This window comes from Prionailurus bengalensis, chromosome E1 (assembly GCF_016509475.1).
Source record: "Prionailurus bengalensis isolate Pbe53 chromosome E1, Fcat_Pben_1.1_paternal_pri, whole genome shotgun sequence".
Classification (NCBI taxonomy): domain Eukaryota; kingdom Metazoa; phylum Chordata; class Mammalia; order Carnivora; family Felidae; genus Prionailurus; species Prionailurus bengalensis.
Genome location: NC_057347.1, coordinates 27,228,486 through 27,246,865, shown reverse-complemented (window position 1 = coordinate 27,246,865; position 18,380 = coordinate 27,228,486). Strand labels below are relative to the sequence as shown.

The following is an 18,380-nucleotide window of genomic DNA, read 5'->3' as shown; positions in this document are numbered from 1 at the left end:
CAGGAAATTCTTCCCTTATAATTAACCCAAGTCTCTCTTACTTCCATCTGCGTCCATTTCCTTGTCTGTTTCTTTCAGAGAAAATGGAAGAAATCCCCTTTAATCTTCTTCCCTCTTAGCTAAACTCTCCTAATCTCTTTAAGTTGCACTTGGGTTCTAATTCTGGAAGTTTTCATCATTTTCATTATTCTTTATTATGTGCTTTCTCCATGTGCTTCCTCAAGAGTGAAATCCAAACAGGACCCAGTATTATTCGCCTTGGGTTTCAGCTCTTTGGAATGGAGCCTATGGCTTACCCTGACCCTAAATGGTAAGCTCCACTGGGCTTGACGATGGATGGAAAAAGAATGAGAGAGGAGAAAAGACTGACCTGGCCTTCCCCAACAGAGTGTCAGACCTGCTGAGGTGGGATGTTTAACCAACACCCCAAGGACAGGGGGTTTACTAACCCTCCTTTGTATCTCTACCTAATACTTCTGCTACCTTCTTGCTGAGATAGTATATAGTGTGGTATATAGTGCCTTCAGCAAATACGTGGAGACAGAGGGTAGATTTGTGGTTGTCAGGGTTGGGGCAGGGGACATGGAAGTTGACTGGTACAATATGAGATTTCTTTTTGGAGTGTGGAAATGTTCTGGAATTAGATAGTGGTGATGATTGCACAACCTTATGAATATATCAAGAGCCACTGAATCATATAAAAAGGATGACTTTTATGGTAATGTGAATTATATTTCAGTTAAAATGAACTCAACTTTATGTTTGTACTAATAAGTTCTTTTATAGCTATCTAATAAAAAGAAATTGTAACAGCAACAACAAAATATATATAAAGCCTTGAAGTTTATGGAGAACTTTTTTTAATACACAGTATCATTTATTTCTCATAGAAAGCTGGTGTGAGTGTGAATACGATTTTATTGTGCCCATTTTACAGATTAGGAAATCCGGTCTCAGAGTAGTTAATTGGCTTGCTCAAGTTAGTGGCCGTAGCTGGTACATGGCAAAGCCAGCGTTCAAACTCTAGCACTCTACTTCTTTGAAGCCCATGTAATTCACACTGCCTGTGGATGGTAGGATGGAGAAGCAAGCGCTAAGTGCTTTAAAGAATTCACAGAACATGACTGGAAAGGATCATGGGGAGCTTCAGTCTTATCCCTCCATTTTTATGGAGACATTGAGTTGCAAAGAGTGGAACATTTGCCTTTTGTCATAATAGAGAAAGGGGGAGATCATAGTTACCAAAGAAAAGGATTTTCTAAACCCAAGTAGATTAGAATCGGCCTTTTCATCTCTCTTTTCTAGGCTTCTGAACAGGCCAAAGAGGAAAGATAGAGAACTGAACTTCCTTTTACTCTGGACTTCATTTACCTTGTTTTACTTATTATCCTCAGAACCCTTATGAAATAGGCATTGTTTCCATCCACTGATGTAAAAGATGTGGAAGTTGAGAGAGGCTGAATAATTCTCCCAAGGTCAAGTAGCTAATAAGTTGTAGTTGTAAAACCAAGATTTGATCCTGATTTTCTGATGCCAGGACCAGATCCTCTTACGAATGCCCATTTGCTCCTCACTCCCAGATATTGCAGTTGGGTGGACATCTGTGTCCTTCATCTCCTGAGACAACACATGCTCAGTTGAAAACGGTTGGCCTTCCCAGTGAGAGAAGAGGGCCTATGTTGGAGAGGCTCTGCTTCATGCTAGGAGGACTTCGTGCTTGAGTGTGCTCAAGCATGAGGACTTGCGCCTGTACCAAGGGGAAGGAACCCACATGTTTGCTCTTTTGCCATTCCTGCTCCCCCTCCAAAAGTATTCATTTTCAGTGGTCCTCCTACTTTTGGAAGGAATTGCTGCCTTCCAGACTTTCAAAGGGGCCAGAAATCAGTGGTTATGGATACTAAACAGGAAACTCAAAGTGCTTTCCGTTCCTTTGAGCTGGCTGGAAGGGCTGGGCCTAGAACTATTACTTTCCTTTAAAGGACAGAAGAAAAGCTTGTGTAATTTAAACACACACACACACACCACCACCACCACCACCACCACCACCAACAACAACAACAACAGAAAACCTTTCCTGGAGTCCTGAATACCAGCCTTGGTTGATACACAACATGGAAAAGAGCTGTCTTGTTGCCTAGCAGTAATGACAGCAAACAAATGTGTCTGACAGTCTGTTTGGGATCTCCTGGGCTGAAATTCTGTTTGCTTCATTCTAATTGCTTCTTTAACTTCCTTTCAGTCTCCCCACCTTTGGTACCACCCTCCCTCAAGGGAGTGCCAGGCTGTGCCTGGTTATGCCAGGCTGGGCTGGGCCCCACAGGATACAGTGACCCAGCCGGGGCTATTCTTGTCTCTGTCTATTTGCAAGATGCCTGTTGTTCTCAATGGCTGTTTTTCCCATCATAAATGTTGACTTGGCAGAGGCCCAGAGTGGAAGCCATGGTAGAAGAGCTTCCCAAGTCTTGCCCCAGGAAATTCAGCTGGTTCTGAGTACCAGGCTGAGGAAACAGGTTCACAGTTATTCAGGGGGTACCTGAGTAGATATTGCCTCCAAGACAGCTCATTGCAGAGTGTGGGCCTCTGCAAGCTGACTTTCGTAGAACAGGCCTGGAGGAACCAGAATGGCCCTGAGAGGCACCTCTGGGCCTGGCTGTCATTCTTTTCTATGCCCTGTGTCCTCTCCCACCCCTACTCTCTAGGAATTCTAAGCTATGCCAGGCTAGAGGAAATTACTCGTAGGTCCTGCCCTGAAGTAGACAGAAACCCCCGGAGCAGTGGTCTCCAAACTTTAAAAAAAGTTTTTTTAGTGTTTATTTATTTTTGAGAGAGAGAGAGAGAGAGAGACAGACAGACAGACAGACAGAGACAGAATGTAAGCAGGGGAGGGGCAGAAAGCAAGGAGACAGAATTCAAAGCAGGCTCCAGATTCCGAGCTGTCAGCATAGAGCCCGACGCGGGGGGCTCGAACCCACAAACAGTGAGATCATGACCTGACCCAAAGTCAGACGCTTAACTGACTGAGCCACCCAGGCACCCCCAAAACTTTAAAAATCACATACCACTATTAGTAAAATGTTTGAGTATATACTCCTAATATATGGATATTTAGCTTATAAGTGGTATCATGTACTTCTATGTAATATATACATTAGAAACATATATTCAAAGACATGTTAAATAATATAATTTAAAAGGAAGAAAAAACAATTACAAATATGTTTTCAAATCTTATTTATTGAAGGTATGTTTTAACATGCTCTTTTTTAAAAAAAATTACCGTTAATCACTTTCTGATACAGTTAATTCTAAGGTATGTCTTAATGAGAGTATATTTCAGTGCTTCAGTTAAACAATTTCCCTTGTCAAAAAGTCCCTTACAAAGAAAGGTAGATTCAAATGCAACATTAGCATGTCTGTGCTTATGAAAATCATGATTCCTGCAATCCAACCCATTTTATCCAATCACACAAAGGTTTTTGCTGAACTTCGTGCTTGCTCTTGCAAACTTGCAGAAAAGTATTTTTTAACAAGGCTTCAAACCCCTCTGAGACTCTTTGTTTGGAATACTTTTAAGTCGAGTATTAGGAAATTGTTTATAATTCCTAATTGTACAAATATAGAAACACAGTGTAGGGGCGCCTGGGTGGCTCAGTCGGTTAAGTGTCCGACTTCGGCTCAGGTCATGATCTCACAGTTCGTGGGTTTGAGCCCCGCGTCGGGCTCTGTGCTGACAGCTCAGAGCATGGAGCCTGTTTCAGTTTCTGTGTCTCCCTCTCTCTCTCTGCCCCTCCCCTGTTCATGCTCTGTCTCTGTCTCAAAAATAAATAAACACTAAAAAAAAACAAAACAAAAAACAGTGTACAGATGGGAGATTTCAGAGATGACTTACTTTTATTGGCTTAAATTTTTTTTTAAATTTTGCAAAGTAAAGTTCACTCTTTGGTATACAGTCTTAGGACTTTTGACAAATATATGGTCTTGTAACCCCCATAATGAAGACCACAATTCCATCTCCCATGTTACTCCTTATAGTGAAACTCTCCCTTTACCCATAACCTTTGGCAACCACTGATCTTAGTCTGATACATTTCAAATTCATCCATGTTGTTATGTATATCAACAGGTTGTCCCCTTTTATTACAGACTACTATTAAATGGGCAGTATCAGTTTATCCATTCACCAACTGAGAGACATTTAGGTTGTTTCCAGTTTGGGACAATTATGAATAAAGCTGCTCTGAAAAATTCTCCTCCAGGTTTTTACATGAACATAGATTTTCAATTAACCTGGGTAAATGAAACCACAAAATTCTTGTCCATAGTGGCTATGCTGTTTGCAATGGATAAAAGAATTCCAGTTGCTACACATTCTTTTTTTTTTTTTATGTTTATTTATTTTTGAAGGAGAGAGAGACAGAGCGTGAGCAGGTGAGAAGCAGAAAGAGAGGGAAACACAGAATCTGAAGCAGGTTCCAGGCTCTGAGCTGTCAGCACAGACACGGGGCTTGAACCCACCCACAAAAGTAAGATCATGACCTGAGCTGAAGTCAGCCTCTTAACCAACTGGGCCACCCAGGCGCCCCTACACATTTTTGACAGCACTTGTTTTTGTCAGCTTAAAAAGTTTTAACCATTCTAATAGGTGTGTAGTGATTTCTCATTGTATTTTTAATTTGCACTTTCCCCAATGACTAATGATGCTGAGCATCTTTTCATGTGACTGTTTACCATCTGTTTATTTTGGGGGAATTCTGCTCAGATCTTTTGCTCATTTTATATTTTATTTAAAAAATTAAAAAAATTTTTTTTAAATGTTTATTTTTGGGAGACAGAGTGGGGAGGGGCAGAAGCAGATGGAGACACAGAATCTGAAGCAGCCTCCAAGCTCTGAGCTGTCAACACAGAGCCTGACGTGGGGCTTGAACCCACGAAGCGTGGGATCATAACCTGGGCCGAAGTCGGATGCTCAACCAACTGAGCCACCCATGTGCCCCTTATTTAAAAAATTTTAAAACGTTTAATATTTTTGACTGGGTACAGTATACTTTATTGATGGTACACGATAAAGTAGGGCTCTCCAAGTCCCTCACCTTTTTCAGAGGGTCTGGGATGGAACCTGGAAGTCAGGAGATTCTCAAGTGTGTTGGGGGATGAGTTGGGGCAAGGACTCCTCAGCAGCTGAGGGCCTCTCTCTACTTCTTCCTCTTGCTGGGGCTGGTGGTCCATGGGGCTCTTACTCCTTGGAGGCCTTGTGGACCATAAGGCTCACCATCTGGTGGCTATAGCCAAATTCATTGTCATACCAGGAAATGAGATTGACACAGTGGTCATTAAGGGAAATGCCAGCCCCAGCATCAAAGATGGAAGGGTGGGTGTCACTGTTAAAGTTTCAGGAGACAACCTGTTCCTCACTGTAACCCAGAATACCCTTGAGGGAGCCCTCTGATGCCTGCTTTACCACCTTCTTGATGTCATCATATTTGGCAGCTTTCTCCAGGCAGCAGGTCAGATCCATTATTGACATGTTGTAAGTGGGGATAGGAAGTCCATGCCAGTGAGCTTCTCGTTTAGCATAAGGATGACCTTGCCTACAGCCTTGGCAGTACCACTGGAAGCAAAGATGATGTTCTGGGCAACCTTTTGGCCATCATGCCACTGCTTCCCAGAGGGGCTGTCCATAGTTTTCTGGTTGGAAGTGATGGCATGGACTGGTCATGAGTCCCTCCACAATGCCAAAGTTGTCATGGATGACCTTGGCCAGAGGGGCCAAGCCTTTGGTGGTGCAGGGGGCATTGCTGACAAGGTTGAGGGAGTTGTCATACTTCTCATGGTTCATATCCATCAGACATGGGGCATTAGCAGAAGGGGCAGAGATGATGACCCTCTTGGCCCCAGCCTCCTTCATGGTGGTGAAGACCCCAGTGGACTCCACAACATACTCAGCATCAGCATCACCATATTTGATACTGGCTGGGTCTTGCTCCTGGAAGATGGAGATGGGCTTTCCATTCATGACAAGTTTCCTATTCTCAGCTTTGACTGTACCAGGGAATTTGCCATGGGTGGAATCATACTAGAACATGTAGACCATGTAGTCAAGATCAATGAAAGGGGCATTGATGGTGACAGTATCCACTTTGCCAGAGGTAAAAGCAGCCCTGGTGACCAGGCACCCAATATGGCCAAATCTATGTATTCCAGCCTTCACCATCCTGTCTCGAATGTTGCTGGCATTGTACCAGAAGATGCCAATGTCTGTCGAATGGGGAGAAGCAGAGAGTTTCTTTTGCTCATTAAAAAAAAAAATTAACATTCATTTTTGAGAGACAGAGAGAGAGAGAGAGAGAGAGAGAGAGAGAGAAACAGAGCATGAGCGGGGGAGGGGCAGAGAGTGAGGGAGACACAGGATCTGAAGCAAGCTGTAGTCTCTGAGCTGTCAGCACAGAGCCCGACAAAGAGCTTGAACTCACTAACTGTGAGATCATGACCTGAGCCCAAGTTGGACACTTAAACCAAGTGAGCCAGCCATGTCTCTTTTGCTCATTTAAAAAATTGGGGTTTTTCTTTCTTATTGTTGAGTTTTAAGAGTTCTTTATATATTTCAGATACAAACGCTTTGTCATATATGTGATTTCCGGATATTTTCTCCTAGTCTATGGCTTAACTTTTCCTCTTTAACTATTTTTCAGAGTAAAAGTTTAAAAATTTTGATGAAGTTCGTTTAGCAGTCTTTTTCTTTTATAAATTGTTTCTGGGGTAGCATCTTTTCTAACACAAAGATTTCCACCTGCATTTTCTTCTCAATATCATTCGTTTTGAATCAATTTTTGTATAGTCATATCAATTCTCAACTACAAAGAGAATATTAAATGAAAACATTGCCAAATACCAGTTCTCTCCATAGCACAAATTCCCTTTGAAAACAAGTTACATTCCCATTCCCTGTTAAAATGTCACCTTTACTTTGAAGGGGCAGATTTAGCGAATTTATTCTTTGGAAAATATTGCAGAGTACTGTACTACTGGCAGCTACTTTTTACTGCAAAGCCCAGCTTGGAATGCTCATCTTTTTGCAAAAGAAAAACACATAACTTATCTTTACATTTTTAAGTACTTTGATATAAGCGTGAACCTCTTTGTGGTGCTCTATCCTATTACAAAAAAAACTGCAAGGATCCTACTGTTCAAATATCCTGTTTTTACAAGCTAAGTCTCACTATTGTCATCCTATTGCACAGAAACAACAGTATTCACAATATGCTAAAAGCACAGGCTGAAGGGTGCCATTGTCAGTGCCACACACACATTCAGTGAGAGCCCCACACCTCCTTGTAGATTTCTGTACACAGATGGCACATACTAGCCCAGGGAAGATCCCAGTGGCAATCTCTATGGCTGTTTGTTGAAACTCTGGTTTTGTTTGTTTGTTTGTTTGTTTTTAGAGATAAAAATAGTTTAAAAATTTAGTGTTTTTTCTTTACCCTGATTGTCTTGTATATGTTCTGGGAATACTACTACCCTGGAAAGTCTTACAATGCTGCCTCTCTCCCTGCATTCCTGCCTATGCCTAGGCATAGTAGATAATCTATATTTCTTTGATAAACAAATTTGATAAATTTGATAAACAGATTTCTTTGATAAACAAATCCATCTGTCTGGTTACAGATGGTGGAGCTGTGTTGCTTTGTGTTGTCATTTTCCTGTCTGCTTTCTTCTAGCATTTGTTTTCCCATAGCCCCATTTTTCTAAGCACTGAACTTGAAGTTCATAACAAATGTTTCTTAGAGGATGATTCTCCTGATTATCCATAACTTAGAACCATGGAATCATACGAAGTATAATTTTGGAGCTGGGAGGGGACTTGGAGGTGGACTAGTCTAAATCCTTTATCAAAAACCAAATATAAAGGAATTTTATAAATCCATAGAATGGAATAACTCAGCAATAAAAAAGGAAGCATCTTTTGATAAAATGCAACAACATGGATGAATCTTAAAAGAATTACGCTGCATGAGAGAAGCCAGACCAAAAAACCCTACATAGGGTGTGATTTTCATTTATAAGAAAACAGAAAATACAAACTGTAGTGACAGCAGCAGCTGCCTGTGGATGAGTGGGGAAAGGGACAAGGAGGGGAGGAAAAGGCTATGTCCGATGAAGATGGACAAGAGGAAACTTTTGGGTCCATAATCTTTTTTTTTTTTTTTAATTTTTTTTTCAACGTTTTTATTTTTATTTTTGGGACAGAGAGAGACAGAGCATGTACGGGGAAGGGGCAGAGAGAGAGGGAGACACAGAATCGGAAACAGGCTCCAGGCTCTGAGCCATCAGCCCAGAGCCTGACGCGGGGCTCGAACTCACGGACCGCGAGATCGTGACCTGGCTGAAGTCGGACGCTTAACCGACTGCGCCACCCAGGTGCCCCATTGGGTCCATAATCTTGATTGTGGTGATGTTTTCATAGGTACATACAGATAGTACACATTAAATATGTACAGTTTAGGGGTGCCTGGGTGGCTCAGTAGGTTGAGTCCTATTTTGACTCAGATCATGATCTCATGATTCATGAGTTCGAGCTCCACATTGGGCTCTGTGCTGTCAGCCGAGAGAGAGCCTGGAGCCTGCTTCAGATTCTGTGTCTCCCTCTCTCTCTCTGTCCTTCCCTTGCTCATGCTCTGTCTCTCTCTCTCAAAAATAAATATTTAAAAAAATATGCACACTTTATTATGTCAGTTGTACATCAATAAAACCGTTTAGAGAAAAAAAGGCAAATAGAGGCAATTTAGCTGTGGGATAAATAATAAAACCTACAGTATGTCAGATCATGTGCTGTGTGGTAGGGGTTCAGAGAGACAGTGAAGACATGGCCTGTACCTTCAGGCAGCTCACGATCTAGTGAAGGAGTTAGAAAATAAGCGGATAAATTAGATCCAATATGTGAAGGACTAAGAAAGAGGAACAGACAAGGAACAAGAGGTGTCCAGTACATGGGTGCCAACACGTGCCTCTTCTCGGGGGAGGGGTCGGGGAAAGCCTTACGAAAGAGAGGAAGCTGAGCCCAGGCCTAGCATAGGTCAGGTGGAAGAGCCTCCCCATCTGAAGGAATATCGTGGGCAAAGTTGTTGAAACGCAAAATTCCAGGAATTGCACGTGGTTCGGCCTGACTAGAGCAAAGGACGCTCCAGCAAGAGAAGAGACCGAAGAGGTTGGTGGGGCCAGATTGTGAGGCTTTTGCTACCCTGGCAGTGCTTGGGTGCCTAGTGCTCCAAGGCTGAACTAACAGGTTGTGCAAATCCATAATCTGTGTCACAGGGACATGTCTCTTCCAAACACATGGCACAGACCTCCAGATTTTGAGGCTGGGACACTCATATTCATGCTCAGTTCCAGTCTGGAGCTCTTATGTTCCTCAGGAATGTCCCAAAACCCAAAGGAAAGAAAGCTGGTTTGGGTCTGAGCAGCAGCTGGGGAACATCTGCATGCTGCTTGGAGCTCCACCTGAGAGCAAAGGCTTCTGGTACATTTTTCTGTTGGGCAACCAGCAATCTAGCTGCCCCAAAGGCAGTTTTTCCACAAGTCAAAAATTTTGTCTTTCTTTCTGGCTGGCAGCACTGATCCCTGTAGTCCTGCATTTCTGACAATGGCTGTCTGGTGTGCAGTGATCTGTGTCCTGTCTGGTTCTCTCCTACCCTCTGGTCATCTATTAACCAGCCACCACCGGATTTCTCCAGCCACTGAGCAGTAGAGGTCATGAGAGAGTCCCTTATTTGTTTGTTTTTAGAGTGGTTTTCAGAGAAGACTGGGATGTTTGATGCAGAGTACGATTGTCAGACCGCATTAAAAATGCAGGCAGCAATGCAGAACACGGATGGCTCATGTCAGCCAGACATTTCAATGTAACCAGAGGAGGAAAACACAGATAGGGCCTGTGTTAATGGAAGTAGATGCCAAACTGTGTGGCAAGTTCTGGCTCATGTTTCTCCTATTGCCTGCTACCCCTTCAGTTGGAAGAAAGAAGCTCATATTTAAGCTAGAATTTAAAATGGGATTGCTGCTTGATGAGCATTCCTGTGATCTAGAGATCAAATTGCTTACACCTCAAAAGGAATTTAGGAGGATTGTAACTGTCATAGCAGTTAGAATCTCCCAGAAGTGAGGAGTGAAGGTTTAGTGGTTTATTCTTTCTTGCCTTGGGGATTCTTTGCTGTCTTCTGCAGGGTTAGACCAAGAGGGCAAGCAAGAGTGCACACACTGATTTCCCTAGCCAACTCAGAGGAAAGCTGTGGCCAGCACAGATGCCTGAAACCAAGATCCAGGAAAGGCCAATGTGGATTATCTCGGGGGTATTAATAAAACAGATGGTGTCAGGAGGGAAGAAGTTTTCAATTCTATTGTGGAGCTTGGTTTTTGTATCTCCTCACCTGGGCTAGTGAAAACAGTCCAAGTGTGGGCTGGCCCAAACTCTTAGCTCTGTTTATTCTGCCCTCATGTCCTCCCCCATGCTGTCTGCCAGCTGGACTATTAAATGGCTCAGTGCTCTTTTTTTGCTGTGTCAATCCTGGAAGGTCATGATTGTTGTGATTTGGGGCTGGTTTCCCAAATGGGTGGGTGAAATGGATATCTAACTATCGATTTGTTTTCTTGCATTTCAGTCGTTCCAAGGAAGTCAAGGACGAGCATACCTCTTTAACTCAGTGTAAGTGTCTCTGAATGGTACATCCGTTGTTTGGTGCAAATTTTGCAGGGTAGGGGAAAAGCAGCCCTCAGTGTTAATTCAACACTGGGCCCTGCCTTCTCTGCCACAATAAAAGCCCTGTGGAACATTATTCTCTACAATTAGAAGCCAGTTATCTTTGTGGATATATATATATATATATTTTGCAGCATCTTTGGCTAAAAAGTATACATTTACTACCCATAGTAAGCACATAAGAGGATCGGAGGGCTATATAGTCTCACATAGAAGAAGTTGAAGTGATTCTGAGAGCCTCATCATGGAGGCTTCATAACCAGGTCTAAACCATGGTCATAACCGGGTCATAACCATGAGTCATTGGAGAAGAGGGGAGGTCAAACAACAGACCCCGATGTCTGCTGCAGGAGCTCAGGCTAGAGGAAAGGCCCGGTTAGTGAAGAGTCTCCTTGACTGCAGCCTGTAGGGCCTTCCATCATTGCTGGGCACATCATTCATAGCCTCTTACTTGGGAAAGGAGGGTGAAGCTCACACAAGCCTGATAAACTGTGAGAATGGAAATCTAGCATGTTCAGCTTGAGATAATATGGGGCTCGTTCATCCTTGTAATTGGGACAACATGGTGCTGATGTCATGTTGCCATGTTTGGCTGCATTCAGTCCTCAGTAAGCTCTGAGCTGAAGACTCAGCTCATGGTCTTCACAGTGTGGCCGTCTGTTTGTCCCCTTGGGTTAGAAGCATTAGTTAGAAACATTCCAAGCAAAGTCTCAACCATGAAGACTATTTTTCATAGACTCACTGAATCAGAACTTGCAGATCTCAAAATCATTTCAATGGTGATGTTTCCACGTGGTTACCTTTTCAGGGTTGTTACCACTCTCAGTCTTAAATGATGCCCTTCTTGGTGTTGGCTTCTCTTGAGGCATCTGTGCTCAGTTGTTTTTTTTCTTTTTTTGCTGCAAGCTCAGCTTGAATGACTGATGATGAATGTGTGACTAACTACCCGTTCTCTCTGTCCCTTGGCACAGAGTTAATGTGGGCTGCGGGCCTGCAGAAGAGCGAGTGTTGCTAACAGGATTGCATGCAGTTGCAGACATTTACTGTGAAAACTGCAAAACCACTCTGGGCTGGAAATATGTAAGTACTGAGGAGTCTGGTTGGCAGTGAGAGGGAGGAAGGGAGAGCCTCATGCTAAAAGATTTCTTTCTTCCACTGTCTTCCTACGGCCTTGTGGGATTATCTTAGTCCAGGACAGGAAACTGGGCCCAAAGAGCAACTCCTGGCACACTCTTGTCTACCACACTCTTCTTCCCTTTTCTCTGATAGTCCCCTTCTACTCATTCCTTCACACCTGCCCCTGAGACAAACACACACACGTGCGCGCGCGCACACACACACACCTGCTTTTCAATTTAATTAATAATAATAATAATAATAGCAGCATATACCATTTCCTGACAGTTTACTGTGTTCCAGACATACATTATTCTATTTATATTCACAGCATCCTTAGAAAGTAGTTCATATTTTAATCCCCATTTTATGGATGAGGAAACTGAGGCTTAGAGAAGTTAATGGTATATCTAATGTTACCTAGCCGTTACGTGGCCAAACCAGGATATAGGTGTCCAGGAGTCTGACTGTGGAGCCCATGCTCTTTGCTCCAGTAAATGTTCTCAGAACATGTTACCCAGGCCCTAGGCTCTATGCTAGGTATCCTCAAACATGTTAATTAATGTCCACTGTCAAATATAGTCATGGATGGACTTTTCCTACTAGACGTTCATTCCTTTGCTGTTTAACTCAACAAGTATTTTTTTAAATATGTATTTTTGAGAGCGAGAGAGTGCAAGTCGGGGAGGGACAGAGTTGGAGTGGGGGGTGCAGACAGAAGATCTGAAGCAGGCTCCCTGCTGACAGGAGTGTACCCAATATGGGACTTGAACCCATGAACCATGAACTCATGATCTGAGCCAAAGTGGTGGAGCTTGAACTAATGAACCATGAGATCATGACCTGAGCTGAAATCAGATGATGCTCAACTGACTGAGCCACCCAGGTGCCCCTCAACAAATATTTTTAACGTCTTGGTGGTACTTAGGATGAGCACTTCACCGGGGTGAGAGGAGGTATAGATGTTCAATGAAAATAAACTTGTGCTATTGCTATTTTTGGCAGATGTTTTTATTATTGGCACATATGTTCATGTGCTTTTTTCTGCCCTATCATTGTGGGAATATTGAGAAATGAGTCTTCCTGTCTTTGGGAGGACAATTTATTCCATGTAAAATGCCATAAATTCCCTGTACTGTCAATTGCACAGGGTCAGTGTGAAGCTGGCTCATATGACCTGCAGTTAGTTAGACAATAGTTAGCTTTGGAAGAGCCTGGAGGAGTGGTCAGAAGTTCCCACAGAGTGCAGTTGTAGGTTGCAGGACTTTGGGGAAGGCTGTGCATTACGGGGAGCCGGGAATACAGGGAAAGCCTCCTTGCCTTCTCCGGTGAATCTAAAACTGCTCTAAAAATATGAAGTCTATTTACTTTAAAAAAAATTTTTTTTAAGTTTATTTTGAGAGAGAGAGCATGAGCAGGGGAGAGGCAGGGCGGGGGGGGGGGGCGAGAATCCTAAGCAGGCTCCACACTGTCAGTACAGAGCCTGACTCAGGGCTTGATCTCACCAATTGTGAGATCATGACCTGAGCCAAAATGAAGAGTCAGACACTTAACTGACTCAGCCACCCAGGCACCCCTAGATTCCATCTTTCACATCTCCCTTGAAATGTTCAGAATTAGAAAGAAAGATCCTAGATGGTATGTTTCATGATGGCAAGATGGTCACAGATCCCTACAGTTGCCTTGATTTGCTCCTTGTGGGAAAAACTGGTCCTGGCTATTCTGTTACCCCTGCATGGCCACTGGCCCTCTCTGGGTGATCTGGGAGCCACAGTTCTGGTTTTGGGGATCTAGAAATTTTCTGCCCTTCTGTTTTCCCAACCTTTTTTGTCATCTTATTCCATTAAAGATGTGCAGGATTATAGACGGAAGATAAATCTGAGTTAGTTGGTTTTGCTCTTTACTTCGCATAAAATGATTCACTCCTTTGACAAAGGTTTATTAAAAGCCTTTGTGTTGGATACAAAAGTAAATGAGATCTAATCCTTACCCTCAGGGGTGTTTACAGTCATCATATGAGAGAGGAAAGCTACAGGTAGACATAAAACAGCTTGACAAGTATCATGATATCACAGGACGATATAGAGAAGCATTCATCTCCCCAAATATTTATTGATTACCTCTCATGTCCCAGGCTGGTGCTCCAAGCTTTCATTCCATTATTTCTTCTCACCCTCACAGTAATCCTGTGAAGTACTTTCACTTATCCCAGTCTTATAAATGGAAAGTTCTCAGTCATAAACAAAAGTGGTTAAGTGATGCTTCTGGTGCCAGGAAACAGAAATGGGGTTAGGTCTGGGGGTTTCTGTAGACTTCAGATCTAGTACTCTGTCCCCTGGAATCCAGTTATGACATTTTGCAAGTGCCCTGTGGCTTGGGGGCTATTAAATGTTTTTTTCTTTTGGCTTTTTTGTTGTTGTTCAATAGAGATATAGTCTTACTTTCCTAGTTTTCTTTCTACCTCCCGCCTACCCTGAACATGCTACCATGGAACAATAGGTCGTATTCTCGAACCACATTCCTCTATTGTGTACACATCACACAGCGCGCGCGCGCGCGCGCGCACACACGCACACACACACACACACACACACACGGAGTCAAGGAATAATGAAGTGTCAGGGAAATTACTGCTGAGCCCACAGCTCTTGCATGTGTGTGATGTGTTTGCACTTTCTCTCTCAGGGCCTCTCCCCTCTCCACTTTGTAGAATGATTCCTCTCTCAGCAAGAGACTCAAGTCTGAGCTCTCATTCTGGGACCCAAATCCCTGGAGCTCTAGGACAGAAGATATAGTTCATACACATGCTGCCCAGAACCTATGGACAGTAGGGTTTAGCTACTTACTCATTTGGAATACTCAGAACAGCAGCTGATATCCACTGTTTCTGTACACCAAACTTAGCCATAATGACCGTGATGACCAGTGTTTTTCTGATAATACATTGAGATATTTTTATTCATCTATGCCTGTCAATAAAATATCTCTTTGATCCTATACCTATGCAGGGCTTTTTTTTTCTTCCTATGGGGCTTACTAGCCTGGGAGCCCACCCACAGTGCCGTAAATTTAGGATGGTAATTGGCCAGGTGGTTTATATTGAGTTTTTCCTCCGGAAGCCTGGCAGCTGGGGTGGGGGTGGGGTGGGGTGGGAGTGGGGGCTTGAGGGCTGCTGGGTTCTTCAACCTGGAGTTCACATAGCTCCTTTCTCCCTAGAGAAAGGCAGTGAAGGAAAAACAGACTTAACACACATGACACAGAAACAGAAAGATAAATAAAAAAGAGACCTATTTGACTTCACCATACTTTGGTCTCTCCCTGAGTGTCTTTTCTCTAAGTGTAACAAAGTACAATTGAGAATTATAACACATAAACTTCATAGATACATCATCCTTAGAGCAGATTTCCGATTAGCATCTGAAACCAAGTTCCCCTCAGATTTTACACACACACACACACACACACGCACACACACACACACTCCATAGTTACTTACTGAAGACCTATTATATGGCAAGCAGTCTTCTAAACACAAGGGACACAGCATTGAACAAAATAAATGAAAGTATCTGTCTTCCATGTAATTTATGTTGTAGTAATGGGAGATAATATGTAAAATAGACCTGGAGGTTATATTGTATATTTGAGAATGATAAGTGCTATAGAGAAAAATGAAACAGGAAGAGAGGGGGAAGAGAGAGTTCTGGGGTGGAAGTTGTGCTTTTAAAGTAGAATATTCAGGAAAGATTTTACTAAGATGGTGACATTTGGGCAAAGACTTTTTTTTTTTTTTAAGTTTATTTATTTATTTTGAGAGACAGAGAGAGAGAGTGCGAGCAGGGGAGGGGCAGAGAGAGAGAATCCCAAGCAGCCTCCTCACTGTCACTGTGGAGCCCAACATGGGGCTTGATCTCATGACCTGAACCAAAATCAGGAGTCAAGTAACCGACTGAGCCACCCAGGTGCCCCTGGGCAAAGATTTAAATGAGCATAGATCTTGAAGAAATTCTATGGTAAATATTGAGAAAATACTTACAACATTTAAATTGCAAAATATTTAAACTCCATTGTAAATGTTGAGAAGGTCCTGGTGCTGCCTCAGAACTATATTAAGTGAAGGCGACCTGGCACGTTTGCATGGTGGGAATTCTCCCAGTGAGTCTGGCTGAAGCTCGTCCTGATCCCTGTCATTGACCTGCCTTTGCTCCTGTGCTACCAAAAAAAAAAAAAAAAAAAAAAAAGTCACCTACTTGTCTTTGGTCATTTGGTGTCTTTTCTCTTCCTTTGTGTCTCCTAGGAACATGCCTTTGAAAGCAGCCAGAAATATAAAGAAGGCAAATACATCATTGAGCTAGCACACATGATCAAGGACAATGGCTGGGACTGATTGGAGGGTATCCACCTACCCCAGTGTCCACGTGAACGCCATCCAACCAAACATTCTACCCAAGCGTGAGAGAGTGACTGAACACTTGGTTCCATCCATTTAGGGGCCTTGCCATCTGGGGCATTCTCCCACACTGAAGCCGTCTTTCTGGTGACCGGCCTCTAAATCGCTGTCTCTCTGTCTCTTTGCTTTGTATCTGTTTGTGAGTTGATCCTGGCTTCTCTCTGTTCTAGTGTTGGCTGAAAACAAAACAACGAAAGGAACAGATGCCTGACCGCATGGGGCAGCCCACCTTGATAAGGGCCCTGGGGCTCATTAAGAGCTGCTTGATGGCCTCTTGTCAGGAGAGCAGTGGCACAGCACGGGGGTGCAAGGAAGAAGGGAATGGGGAGCCGTGAGGGTCCCAGGGCTGGTCAGGGGACGGGACGTTAGAGGTAGGAACAAAGTTGTGCTGCTCCTGGAGTCCTGGTAACTTAGGCTTGAAATAATCGACTTGTCTAAAAGGACAAAGAAAAAAAATACCTCATGACTGCATTCTCTCTGATCAGAAGCTCTGTTCCTGAACCAGCTGTGTCCAGTTAGCATGTGAGCACAAGAATGCGCCCTAACTAGTGGGAAAGGGGCCTGGTCCTCCTGGGTCCATCTGGGGGTGTCCTGGCAGCAGAGAGTGCAAAGCCCAGATGGTTTTGATAACTCTGATGCCTCAGTGCCCCTTCAGGTAATCTTCTTTGCCTCTTCAGCCACTGTTGGTGAGAGGATGGGAGACTGCCTTTTGCAATGGGTGCAAGATCCAAACATCCCAAAGGCTTTGACCACCAACCAAGTAAAATCAGTAATTGAGGAGAACAGGGAACAAAGGGGGCTGTAGTTTGGGAGCTCCTACAGAAATGGCTCAGATATTGGGCCAGAAAAAAAAAAGTAGAACCAGCTAGCAGTTCTGTCTGACCTTTTTTTTCCTGACCCTTAATAAGAGAAGAGCATTGTGGCAAGGAAGGGGGTGGGGTGGGGAAATGCTGGGAATAGTTTAGATTTGAGCCATTACAGGTTAGTATATATTTCCACTTTGGTATGCAATGGCTTCAGTGAGATCAGCAATTCTTTGTACATAGAGTTTTGGTTGTTTTTCTCCAGTTCTATCATTGTAGATTGTGGAAAACAAAGTCCCAAGGCTTTGAGCTTAGTGATAACCCAGCCAGTAGATTCCTCATGCCCCTAGCTATTCTCCTTGGACTTGAATGCTTTGTGTGGAGAGAAATTGTCAGAGTGGTCCAGCAGTGGGGAGGGCTTAGATATGATGTCAAACATCAAGTTATAAATTCTGATATTAGCCCCCGCCTCCCATCTCCCAAACCAAAGTTGATTATATTAGGGAAGTGGGGAACAAATCCCTATAAGGCTCATGAGAGAAAGGAGTTTGTTATAGTTAACCAACACTATGAAGTGTTTTCTACAACACTTCAGCCAGTACATGGTGCATGACCGAAACTCATTTAACTGAGTTAATTTTATTGCTTAGACTGAAAATATAATTATTGTTAAGATATGTGCAGGTTATGTTAGAGTATCTCATTCTTGAAAGGGGGCTGATCCTATAGAAAAAATTCACCTAAAAAGTCACAAAAAGAATGAGTTCATAGAGGCAAGAATCTATAAAATTGAATAATCAAGATTCAAGCAGCCAACCCAGAACATTTCCAGAATTCAAACAAATTCCTCTAGGGAGTGATCCATGGTGGAAATGCTTTTTTCTGTCTCTGTGTGCTGATTGCAGAAGGGGGACCTGAGGTAGGCGTGGTCATGCCCTGGAGGTAGTGAACTGTGGGACTGACAGGAAACCAGGTGGCTCCAGGTTTAGCTGTAGACCACCTCTGTAAGACAATTAAAAAAAAAAAAAAAAAAAGGATTCTTAGAAATTGAATCTTGTTCCCAAAGGCTTTTAGTCCACATCTTTCAGTATTTTAGTATCCTGGGGAGGCTAAGGTTTCCCCACATTGCTAAAAAGCGGAATGAGGTTCAGAAGGAGTATTTCATTTCCACTCCCAGAGAAAAAGGTCTTCTGGCTCCCAGGGCCAAGATCTCAATAAAAACCATTTTCTACTTTCACATTCCTAAGCTGGCTTGCCAGCA

General features: G+C 43.2%; 1 protein-coding gene and 1 pseudogene across 2 annotated transcripts in view; one reads left to right on the top strand and one right to left on the bottom strand.

Annotated features, from left to right (window-relative positions):
* The window catches only part of YPEL2 (yippee like 2), a 62,395-nt gene extending 45,134 nt beyond the window's left edge, over positions 1-17,261 (top strand). For both annotated transcript variants that reach the window (XM_043583901.1, XM_043583902.1), the window contains exons 3-5: positions 10,653-10,696; positions 11,722-11,830; positions 16,164-17,261. In XM_043583901.1, the coding sequence (XP_043439836.1) occupies positions 10,653-10,696; positions 11,722-11,830; positions 16,164-16,253 (243 nt within the window). In that variant the 3' untranslated portion in view covers positions 16,254-17,261. The remainder of the gene's footprint in view (positions 1-10,652; positions 10,697-11,721; positions 11,831-16,163) is intronic.
* LOC122485307 lies at positions 5,024-6,300 on the bottom strand (annotated as a pseudogene).
* Positions 17,262-18,380: the final 1,119 nt, after the last annotated feature.